Source organism: Epinephelus lanceolatus, chromosome 13, assembly GCF_041903045.1.
Source record: "Epinephelus lanceolatus isolate andai-2023 chromosome 13, ASM4190304v1, whole genome shotgun sequence".
Taxonomy (NCBI): Eukaryota; Metazoa; Chordata; class Actinopteri; order Perciformes; family Serranidae; genus Epinephelus; species Epinephelus lanceolatus.
The window spans coordinates 25,308,058-25,320,299 of record NC_135746.1 but is presented as its reverse complement, the minus strand read 5'-3'; the positions used below and the strand labels follow the sequence as shown (position 1 = coordinate 25,320,299).

The 12,242-nt window shown below is 40.3% G+C and overlaps 1 protein-coding gene across 1 annotated transcript; it reads right to left on the bottom strand.

Annotated features, from left to right (window-relative positions):
- Positions 1 to 495: 495 nt before the first annotated feature.
- Positions 496 to 8,797, bottom strand: LOC117271272 (acyl-coenzyme A thioesterase 1). Its single transcript, XM_033649424.2, has 4 exons — positions 8,727 to 8,797; positions 5,061 to 5,627; positions 4,761 to 4,963; positions 496 to 3,482 (listed from the first exon to the last, which is right to left on the bottom strand). Exons 2-4 carry the CDS (start codon positions 5,515 to 5,517, stop codon positions 2,904 to 2,906), a joined length of 1,239 nt encoding a protein of 412 aa, XP_033505315.1. The 5' UTR covers positions 5,518 to 5,627; positions 8,727 to 8,797; the 3' UTR covers positions 496 to 2,903.
- Between the last annotated feature and the right edge of the window lie 3,445 nt (positions 8,798 to 12,242).

Below are 12,242 nucleotides of genomic sequence, written 5' to 3'. Positions count from 1 at the left end.
CTCTTTTGTGTGAGGCGGCGAGGGATCCCTGAGGAGGTGCTCATTTGTGGACTCACTGTGGAGAAAAGCTCAGGATCAATGCATGAACATTATTTATTCATACATTTCAATGAAAATACTGTAAAGTAAACCTCTGTGGAGAAACACTAGGAGTCCTCCTGGAAACAAAAGGAAGCAGAGGATAAAAAAAACCTTCACTCCAAGCATTTATATTTGTTGAATGAGAGCACATTACAGATGCCTGACATTCTGTGCTTTAGTAAGATGTCATGCGTGTCCGCACCAGCTTCTGTAAAGACACGCTTCACACAGGCTGAAGGAGATGTCAGTGTCAGAGATGCCCTTCTCTGATGCAGACTACATTGTTAATAAAATCCCTGAGAGGCAACCTTACATCATCAAAGTAAATCCACTTCCCTTTGAAACAGAACAACGGCCCTTCATGTAAAAAATTCCAAGGTTCTGAACTTTAACATGGGAATTAAAAACAGTAACTGTGGGATTAACGTTGATTTAATGCCTTTGTTTCACAATCTTTCATCACAGTCTGTTTCACATTATATTGTGTGTAACCAAACATGGCTCACATGATGTGTAAAAAGACATCAAAGATAAATGTAGGAAGGCTGAGCTGCCACTAGATGCCAACATTTACACAAATGAGGATTCACATTCATGGAGTTTATTTCTGGGAGGCTAATGAACCTCATTGCTGTACGTAACTTTATTATAATAACACCCATTAGTGTAAGAGGAGGACTTGTTACAGTTTGAAACAATGCTGTGATGCAACTGCTGATCATTTTAGTGTAAGACTGATTCTTGTAGAACACCACAATTACTTACAGTGTTATAATCTTTTGCTCTCAAACCCTGAGCTAGATAATATGGCTGCAGAATGAGGTGTAAAACAATCATTATTGTTCAATGCAAAATGTTAACACAAAACCTCACCACTCAAAAGAAAATCCTTTTCGAACCACAAACAAAATAATCAAAGTGTTAGCATCTACACCAATCAGCCAAAACAGTAAAACCACTGACAGGTGAAGTGAATAACATTGATTGTTTCATTACAGTGCAATGTTCTGCTGAAAAACCTTTGGTCCTGGCATTCATGTGGATGCCCCTTTACGAACTCCATCCACCTAAACATTGTTATAGACCAAGTAACCCCACTCATTGCAAAAGTACCCCTGATGGCAGTAGCCCCCCAGCAAGGCAATGCACCATGCCACACTGTAAAAACCTCTCAGGAATGGCCAAACATCGACCTAGCTTTCAAATTTCACAGATCCCAATATGATCACGCATCTGTGGGAGAAACCGGTGCCCAGGAGGTCCTTTGTCCAGGCCTCAACAGGTCAGAGTCAAGTCCAATCTATGATCGGGCCTCTGACCTTTCGAGGCATGGAAACAGGACCTCTGGGGGTGTCCTGTGTTGTCTGACATCAAGGCGTTGTAGACAGATCCTTTGAGTCCTGTGGGTTGTGAGGTAAGGTACCAGCATGCCCAATGGATGTTCGATCAGATTGGGATCTGGGGAATATTGGAGGCCAAGTTCAGGAATGTGACAAAGAGCTCAAGGCATCAACCTAGCTTTCAAATTTCACAGATCCCAATCTGATTAAGCATCTGTGGGACAAACCAGTGCCCCGGGGGTCTTTTGTCCAGGCCTCGACAGGTCAGAGTCAAGTCTGATCTATAATGGAGCCTCTGACCTGTCGAGGCCTAGACAAAGGACCTCTGGGGGTGTCCTGTGTTGTCTGGCACCAAGGCATTGTGGACAGATCCTTTGGGCCCTGTGGGTTGCAAGGTAAGGTACCGGCATGCCCAACTGATGTTCGATCGGATTGGGATCTGAGGAATTTTGGAGGCCAGGTTAAGGAATGTGACGAAGAGCTCAAGGCATCGGCTGAGCTTTCAAATTTCACAGATCCCAATCGGATCAAGCATCTGTGGGACAAACCGGAACCCCGGAGGTCCTTTGTCCGGGCCTCGACAGGTCAGAGCAAGTGTGATCTATGATGAGGCCTCTGACCTGTCAAGGCCTAGAGACAGGATCTCTGTGGGTGTCCTTGGTTGTCTGGCACCAAGGCGTTGTGGACAGATTCTTTGAGTCCTGTGCATTGTGAGGTAAGGTACTGGCATGCCCAATGGATGTTCGATCGGATTGGGATCTGGGGATGTGGGAGGCCAGGTCAAGGTCTTGAGCTTAGTCACACCTGCCGAGCCGGCAGTTGCCAATAGAGGGGTGTACTTGGTCTGACTTGTCATTTGGGTGGATGTAGCATGTCAAGTAGCATCTACATGAATGGCAGGAACCAAGGTTCCTCAGAAGAGCAATGCACTGTAACAAAATGATCAATGTTATTCACTTCACCTGTCAGTGGTTTTAATGTTTTGGCTGATCGGTACATACTGGAAATTAATAATCATAACACTGCATTTGACACTAACACAAGGAGTGTTGTTGGTTGTTTTCAAGGCAGACATTTTGTGGTGTCATTGTAGGAGAAGCACATGATTGCTACATTACCTTACAATGCATCAGGTCCAGGGTCCTGGTATTGAGCATGCTCACTCAGTGCCTTGCCTTAGCTGAATACTTAAACAAAACAGAAGTGTCATTATTATCGGTGTTAGCGCCACCTGTTATTTTCCTGGTCAAAATATCTGCTGTGAATATTAAATATATCTGAATGCATACTTTTGTGTTGTGTGGTTCATTGAAGCTTATAAGAAAAAAACTCAGTTGGAACAAAATATGCTATAATTGTTTATGGTCCAGAAAAGTCATAAAACCACAGCTTCAACATGAGAACACCCAGACAGCATAATTTAATATCCCTCATTCATTAGACTCTAAAGACAAGGTTAAGCACTGCTCGCTAACAATCACTCTAAGTGTCCAAGTGGCTCTTGAAGAACTCCTGGACCCTTTCCCACAGGTCCAGCTGAGCCTCAATGTGGGCTTTTGGCTCACCACCAAACACCACTTCCCTTCCAACTGCCGCATGGAACGCAGACGGACAATAAGGCATGTAAGGGACTTCCAAAAAGTGTCCGGCTTTCGGGTATGTCACCACCTCAAAAGACTCTTTGCCGTGTTTTCTCAGTGTTGCGGCAGCCTGCTCGGCAAATAACGGACTGTTCCAATTGCAGTCATCTTCAGAAACAGCAAATAGGAACTGGCAGCTGGCACGTTCGATCGGAATCAATGACGCCTTGTTCTTTTCCAAGGAAGGGTCAGATAAGGCATTGCGTATATTTAAAAGCCAAGAGGTTGTGATTCTGATCTTCCAGATGACAGGGGGAAGTGGAGGCATTACAATGTCTTTGTAGTGTAAAGGAATCACAGTATTTGCATTGCAGGTGTTAATACAGACGGTTGCTGAGATCCCAGAGAGGAAAGATGACATGGCCAAAGCCAAACCGCCACTGTGGGAGATTGAGATGATGCCAATCCCAGGACCTTTAACCTGCACACAGAGGTAACTGTGTTAATAATCATGTTTAAAAGATTGTAACCCACTAATATGTCCTAGGATCAATAAATAACAACCATGCCTCAATTATATCCAAAACCATTTAAAAAGGCAAAAATTCCTCGACCCGTCAGTGGCATCGTTACATGTCCTGCTTTGCCTGGCCCAAAACTTAAAGATATTCAGTTTCTTATCACATAAAATGAATAAATTCACATAATAATAAGCTAGAACTGGAGAATTCTAAGAAATAGTTCAGATCAATTTCCTGCCTACTGATCAACTAGATCTGGAGTTATCTTAAAGGTATACTATGCAGGATTTTGGAGCAATAGTGAATAAGCAGGAGAGACGTGTGTTTTGTATCTGCATGGCTCCAAATCATGCCAATTTTGACACATTGTGACCATGTAGCATCAGCGCGACTTGCAATTATTCTTAATATATAATCTGGAGAGGTGTTAGTTTGTTTCCTGCTCACTTTAGGTAAATCCTCACATTTAACAGCACTACGGTAACAGTTTACCTTTCTGCCAACTGCAAACAACTGCTGACTGGATGTTCTATATTCACACTAATACCCTTTTTACACCACAGTGGCCTTGGTTTGGCCAGTCAGCCTCCACTATAGAGCTTTTTATTTCCATTACAACAAGTGGTACAATAAGTGGTAATGGGAAAAGGGTAGAAAAACATCCACACTTCCAGCCCAAGAACAAGGAAACTATAAAACCTATAAAACCTTTATAATTTACTTGCCTGGAACAAGCAGGGTGCTTAGGAATAAAATCACCAGTGGTTCCGCTTTAATTTATTTCATTTTAACAAAACCTTATTTTAACTGTACTATATTTAACTGTATAATATAACAGTAGTTACTTTATTTAAGATTACTGTATCTATAGTATATTTAGTAGTTTAATGTTTTTGAGACCAAATCTGGGGTTGACTTTTAGTTTTTAGCGCATTTACAAACAGAATCTGACAATCTGCACAGTATACCTTTAAATTTGTATAGTTTGCAAAGAAGGATCTTAATAAAGTCTTGAGTTTGCGTCACATTCACAGATTTGTGTCATCACAAGTGGCCAGCCGATGGCAACATTGACACAGTAAATACAAATATGGACCTAAATATCTAATATATTCTCACTATATTCAATCAGTACAAAATATTTACAACACACCGGGGATAAAATTAAGGTTATATTATTATAAACGTCTATCTTATATCTTATATCTATCCTTACTGTTTTAATCTTCAATACTAACCTCTGGCTGTCTCCTCAGATATGTTACAGCTTCTTCAAAGTACTCCAATTCCAACTTTTTAGGTTTTTTTGGCAAACCCTCGTAGCCAAAATAAGCCAAAGCCAGAACAACAAAACCTTTATTGGCCAAGAGGCTGGCTCTGGCCTCTGTAAGACGACCACCAAATGTGTACAAATCCACTATTCCTGGGAATGGACCCTTTCCTGGAGATGACAAGAAAATAAAAAGGAAGGGGTAAAGGTAAGTAGAGCACTGACATCTCTCTGATTTCTCAGCTATCATCAACAGTGCGCAGCTAACCTGGTGGTACGAAGAGGACTCCTCGTATTCTTCCCTCTTGCACAGGTATTCTCCTCATCCCCTCTGTCATGTAGCCTCTCTCGTTGGTTTCAGACGCTAAGACCTCACCAGTCTCTCCACACAGCGCTTCTATGTCTACCAATGTTGGGCTGACGACGTTCTTCTTCAAGAGTTTACTGTGCGGCGTCTCCGGTGCCATGGACCAAAACAAACCCATGGGCTCCACACCAGTGTAACTTCCTCCCAGAGAAGGTGCACGGCACACGTCCACCTGGCCAGTTTCATCTGCTTTGTACAGGGCAGAAGCCTTGAAAATCACCCCTCTGTCATCAACTAGTTTGGACCTCAGCTGAACTTGTTTGTAAGGAGCAAGTCCCTCAACTTTTACCTGTACCATTTTATCGAAGAGACAGTGAACACTGGGGAAGATTTTCAGGCGGATCTGTGAAAAAGCCATTTCAGCTCCTCAAGATGGAGACAGTGACTCACTGTAATGGTCTTAATGTCCTTTCCTTTTACTCAAGCCTTTATTCCAATCTTGTAGGTACAGCTAAGTTGTCACTGCATCTGTTAAGGCAATGAAGAATCAAATTAATATCTTTCACCACACAAAAAAACCCACCTCTATGTCTATAAATGTCATCTTATTCTTTAAAAACCCTCACCAAACAGTATCAAAATAGTTTTACTGAGAAACTTTGCTGTGAATTTTCACTAATCTTCAATAACATTCTTCAAAATAAAAATTATCCGATGTTGCACAGAGATATTTTTTGTCTGCAATTTACTGATTTATTTATACCAAGGGGTTTTACACTTTATCTTGGGACCCAAACTATATATTTTAAGTATCCTGGGCACCTAACCTCATGAATATGTATTAGGGCTGGGCAATATATTGGTATTATATTAACATTATGATATGAGACTAGATATTGGATTGGATTTTGGATAAAGTAATATCATAAGTGTTCAATTCAATTTTTCAATTTTATTTATAAAGCCCAATATCACAAATCACAATTTGCCTCACAGGGCTTTACAGCATACGACATCCCTCTGTCCTTAAGACCCTCACAGCGGATAAGGAAAAACTCCCCCAAAAAAAACCCCTTTAACGGGGAAAAAAACGGTAGAAACCTCAGGAAGAGCAACTGAGGTGGGATCCCTCTTCCAGGACGGACAGATGTGCAATAGATGTCGTACAGAACAGATCAGCATAATAAATTAACAGTAATCCATATGACACAATGAGACAGAGAGAGAGAGAGAGAGAGAGAGAGAGAGAGAGAGAGAGAGAGAGAGAGATGCAGGTAATGACAGTAGCTTACAACAACATTAATGAAAGTAATAATATTATAGTTATAGTTCTGGCTACTGTGGTACAATATGTTGAAAGTATGTATTAATATCTGGCAGTATACATGTGTGACAATAGTCATATGTGTATAATAACAGTAGAAGTATGACTAATGACTAATGATGGCAGCAGCAGCAGGAGGCATCTGGCAGGACCACGGCAGCAGCACAACCACACACGTCACACTGTCCAGGCACCGCTGCGGTATGAGTTATTCTGAGAGACAGTGGAGCACAAAGGCTCCGGAGAAGAAGCCGAGTTAGTGACATCCAGAATGGCCGAGTTAGCAAGATGCAGTAATAGGATGAGAGTGAGAGAGAGAGAGAGAGAGAGAGAGAGAGAGAGAGAGAGAGAGAGAGAGAGAGAGAGAGGGAGCCCGGTGTATTATAGGGGGTCCTCCGGCAGACTAGGCCTAAGTCAGCCTAACTAAGGGCTGGTACAGGGCAAGCCTGAGCCAGCCCTAACTATAAGCTTTATCAAAGAGGAAAGTCTTAAGTCTAGTCTTAAATGTGGAGACGGTGTCTGCCTCCCGGACCGTAACAGGAAGATGATTCCACAGGAGAGGAGCCTGATAGCTGAAGGCTCTAGCTCCTGATCTGCTTTTGGAGACTTTAGGGACCACGAGTAACCCTGCGTTCTCAGAGCGCAGTGTTCTGGTGGGATAATATGGCACTATGAGCTCTCTAAGATATGATGTGATATGATATGTGTTGTCTTTTCCTGGTTTTAAAGGCTGTATTACAGACTGTTCCAGCTGTTCTATTATTTGCATTTTCCCCAATTTGTCAATATATCTATATTCCTGATTATTAATTATTAAAAAAAATCTCTCTTTTGTGAAAGCACTTATAGTCAACATTACAATATCGTCGCAATTGTATCCTACTCCTCGCCTTTAGGGCCATCCACAACCTAGCTCGGTACCTCTCCCAACTCTAACACATCCACACCCCCACCTGCACTCTCAGGTCTTCCTCTTCCATCCACCTCACTGTCCCGCCAGCCTGCCTGACCACTATGGGGTCTAGAGCCTTCAGCTCTCGCCTCTGGAGCTCCAGAGGCTAGAGCCTTCAGCTCTCGCCTCTGGAGCTCCCCCCCACCGGACATTCTTAACATCAACCCTCTCTCCACTTTCAAATCCCGCCTCAGAATTGAACCTCTTTCAACTAGCCTGTTCAGTTTGACTACCTACCTAGCCACACATCCGCTATTTACACAGAATTTTATTAACTGTAAACTTGTTTGCTGAATATTTATTTGTTATTTTATTAGTCATTTATTTATTTAATGTTACTTAATTCCTTGCCTCAACGACTTTTTTAATCTGCTGTCATTTGCTCTATCTTTGTCTGTAAGGTGACCTTGAGTGCCATGAAAAGCACCTATAAAAAAATGTACTATTATCATTATCAAAAATATTGTTATTTTTGTTCTGTCCATATCATCCAGCCCTAGTGCAATTAATCACCATAATGTCAACATTAACCTGTTATCAGTTAGGACTTTAAAGAAACTTTAATTAAAATACTGACATTTATTGACCTTCAATAGATCATTTCACATGCCACCACCAACCTTGTTTTACATTTTTACAATCACACTGTGAGGAGTGCCTTGAACCTGGGCACAAAGTATTCAATCACAAGAAGGAGGCATTAATCCAGCTGTTTGGTTTTGTGACTGAATGATATGTATATGATATATACATGATATATTTAATATAGTCTGCATAGATGAATGCATTAACAAGGCCCTGCACAGACATTTAGGGGCGGGTAAAACGTTTTACAAGGCCATGAGTAAACTGTATGAAAACATTTATCACCTTTCACCCACATGCTTATAACTCCTTGACACAGTCACATGAGCAGCACCTGTGTGTGTAGATAAACATGTGTCAAGCTATGGCCTGTGACTGGAGATGTTTTAACTGAGAAATGCTGGGAGTCTTCATCTGAGGGAGAGCAGGTCATTCAGGGACACAGTGATGTCTAACTGGGTGAAAGGTCAAGACAACGCATTTCACTATTCTACAAATGTAAAAAAGAACCAGTGAGGAGTAGTTAGCAACCAAAACATGAAAGCTAATTTTCCATTGTGGATGAACTCCTCCTGTGGATGTAAGTTAGCTAAATTAGCTGACAAAGTTAGCCTGATACCAAAATAAGTGTGCATGTCTGCATGTTCTGGTCTATTTACCGCCTTTGTTTTGAACCAACTGGTTTTCCGTAAAGCCTCCTAAGTCATACTGCCAATAATAATCGAAGCATGGTCTCCAAACAGTCATAAAATAACCGAAAACATACCTGTACACACAAGTAGCATTGACGTGCACGAAGATATGTAAAATAACTGTAGATGCAGAAGTACCCAACAGGAGGCAACCGGGCGCAACCACTTTGCCAGTGTAGGGGGGAGCCGGTTTTTGGATCAGCTTCCTTTGGTGTGTGTTTCTTTTGTAAATGTATGGCTTTGTGTACTAATCGTATGCCAAAATACTCATTTAAAAAACTGAATTAAAATAAAAATCTGAGAAGAATTGTATGGCAGCGCGACGAGGACAGCATGTGTCCATCTCCCCCTGTGTGAAATGTAGCCGTCCATATCTCTGACAGTTGTACCTGAGCCCCAGCAAAAAGTTAAAGTTAGCCTCTTTAAAATATGAGATAAAAAGAAAATAAGATGTTACTTTAATAAATTATAACTTTTTTTCCAACAAATATGACTCGATTCATGAACCTTCACATGTGTGTAGGAAGCGGTAGCAGCCACTAGATGTCAGCATTAGCACAGAAAATTAACACTTAAGCAAGCTGGAAAGGTTAAGATGCCCTTCCTGTACAAGAGTAACATTTAATTTCCATCTCCTAACACGATATATGGCATTTGGATGTAGCTATGCCCTTGTGCTATCAGCAAGAACACAGTAAGACAAGACAAGTACATGATGGGAAACTCATTTACATCACATGCTCCTCCTATGGAATAGATTATCTGATTAGCTGGACCACCTTGCTGCATATATTTTCATATTAATGAGCAAAATGGCAGGACACTGGGCTCAGCTGCTTCATGTTTATCTCAAGGGTAGGCCCTTGCATGTGTTGTCAGAGGTTTTCTACAGGACTCAATGACATGTCAAGGTGTTTAGCTGGAGTTGTATCCAATTAATCATTGGTTGGCCTGTGCCAGGACTTCAAACCCTCTGGGATCCTGAAGGGAGAGGAATCTTTCATGGATCAAAATAAAAAGGGACATTAAGACAGGAGGGGGTGCAAGTAGAGACCAGGGAGGGAGCCAGCTGACACTGGAGAAAGTGAAAGTAAAAGTGGATTTAATAACAGCTATGTTAACACACTTGTAAACATCTGGCAATTGTGTTTGTGCTATTTGAATAACATTTTTAGGATTCTACCTGATAGTGATCTGTGTTTGGACTTTGAGGCACTTTTCAACACATTTTTTCTATATTTAGAGTAGCACCTCTTTAGTCATTGGTGGAGTTTGAATTTCCTTCCTATCAACAGCCGTTGCATGAAATGATTCATATGACTTGAGTTGACCTTTGCACCATTTTCCAAGTGCAATAACATCGTACCAAGCACAAAGACAGGTTATTTAGACATTTGGAGAACAGAGGAAATATTTCAAAGAAGAAAAACAGGGACAAAATGTAAAATACGAATTTATTAACCATAAAAATATGAGGAATACCTCCACAAAATACTATGAGCCATTAACATAAATTCTTGTCTAAAGAATATTGCAATATAAAATATTTATCTCACCTTGCTAAACCATGAAATGAGTGCAGTTTCTTAAAGGCACCTACTTTCTATGTAAAGTGAAAATGACTTCGAGGATAAAGGATAGATTATTATATGATATGGATGAAATTATCCTGACATTTAACTCACACTATATCTTTCTAGTCAACATTTTTGGCTGCCCTATATGTAGCCTATTTTATGGGTCCAGAAAACCAGTAACTCATTAGTTTTCTTTAGAACAATTACTCCATATATGTGGAAGAGATGACTTACACAAATACTGTGTATAGGTTTAAACTGGGGATTTCAAAACCAAGTGACTGCCTGTTTTGATGTTTCTTTGCAGTGACGCATTATGTTTCGCAGGGTTACAGTGCAGAAGAGTGAACTGCAGTTAGGTGAGATGAGAGATCTCACTTCCTTCACCCGCTCAGTGAATGAAAGTAGAAATTCCACCCACTCATTCTCTTCTATCTTCTATGTGCAGGCACATTGTGTAAATACAGTGCAGCACTTAATGGAATATATTCATGGGCTTACTGTACAAGCAGGTTGTGTAAATACAGTGCAGTGCTGGACATCATATAGCGGAATATGCTCGTACTGTACAAGCACCTTTAGATCACATGTGTGTTTATTCATGACCTGTACACCTCTCATCTAGGTGCACTTCTAATACATATGCAGGCTGTGATGATGTGATCTCTGCAGCAGCAACAGCTATAAAGAAAACCCATCTCAGATGATCTAATCAAACAGCCTTGCAAAAGCAAAAGCAACAGCTAAGACTGTGTGAACTGATAGAGATGGCTGTGACATTGCAGTCACAGAAACGTTCTTTCAGATGGCACAGCTATAGGTACTCATAGATAAGTAGTGTAGATGATGCAAAAGCAGGCAATACACATCATAAAAGCTCAGGGTGCAAACATCAGTGTGTGAAAACATGAACCTATAGTCCACTCTTTAATGTCTTTTTCACCTTTACCTCTCTGGAGTTGAATTTGTTTACATTGCATGTTAAATGATTATTAAATATGGTGACAAAATTATTAAAATAGCCATGTTTTGGAAGAAACTCTCAACCACCAAGCTGGACTCAGTGGCTGAGGGAAGTGTCATTCTCAAACTTGAGAAACTAGGACTCACATTAAATGGCTCTTCTTTTTTGGAATTAATAAAAGCTAGACTCTAAACCCCCACTTAATTAATAACTCCATGTGAAGTAAGTCATATTCACTTTTTAAAAATTGTTTTATTTTTGATTACATCTTGTAGCCAGTCATAATAGTTTGGGCCCTGATTAGGCCATTATCTGCTGCAGCTGCCTGTTCCTTTGAAGGTTTTATGTATACTTTTCTTTTTCTTTTGTAATGCAGTATAGCAGTTTATACGTTGTTAAAACACAATAAAAAAGTGTTAAAAAATAGCCATGTTTTTGTCATATCCACCAACACAAAAATTGTCTTTGTAGAGTATAAACTTTATTTATATAGCAGTTTTCATACATAAAGAATGCAACACAAAGTGCTTCACACAATAAAACACATAGACACACACACACACACGCAGATATAAATTCAGAGACTGTGATGCTAAAGACTAAAATTCTAACGTTTCTTATAAAAACAGGAACTGAGGAAACTGAGGAAACGAAGTGGGGAAACACCAGAGACCATTTTAGATCCGTCGATAAATAAGTAAATAAATACGTTTAAAAAAAAAAAGTAACGAAATAGAAGAATATGCCAGCTAAAAAGACAGACTATTGAAGTAAATAAATACACAATTATCATAAATACAAAATTAAAAAATAAATTAATTAAACAATAATTAAATAAAAATAATTAGGACATTTCCTATAATGACGCGTGTACCATAATACATGCAAATTTTAGCCTCTACTGGCGACATTTGCGGTTTTTATTGTCCTAAATTTTGGCGTATTTTCCTATTTTGTCCATTTCTTTTGTCTCCGTACCAAACTCCGTGCTTTTATTTTGAAGGCGAGCCCCATGGTTGGCTTGACAGATTAGGATCCGCCCTTCTAAC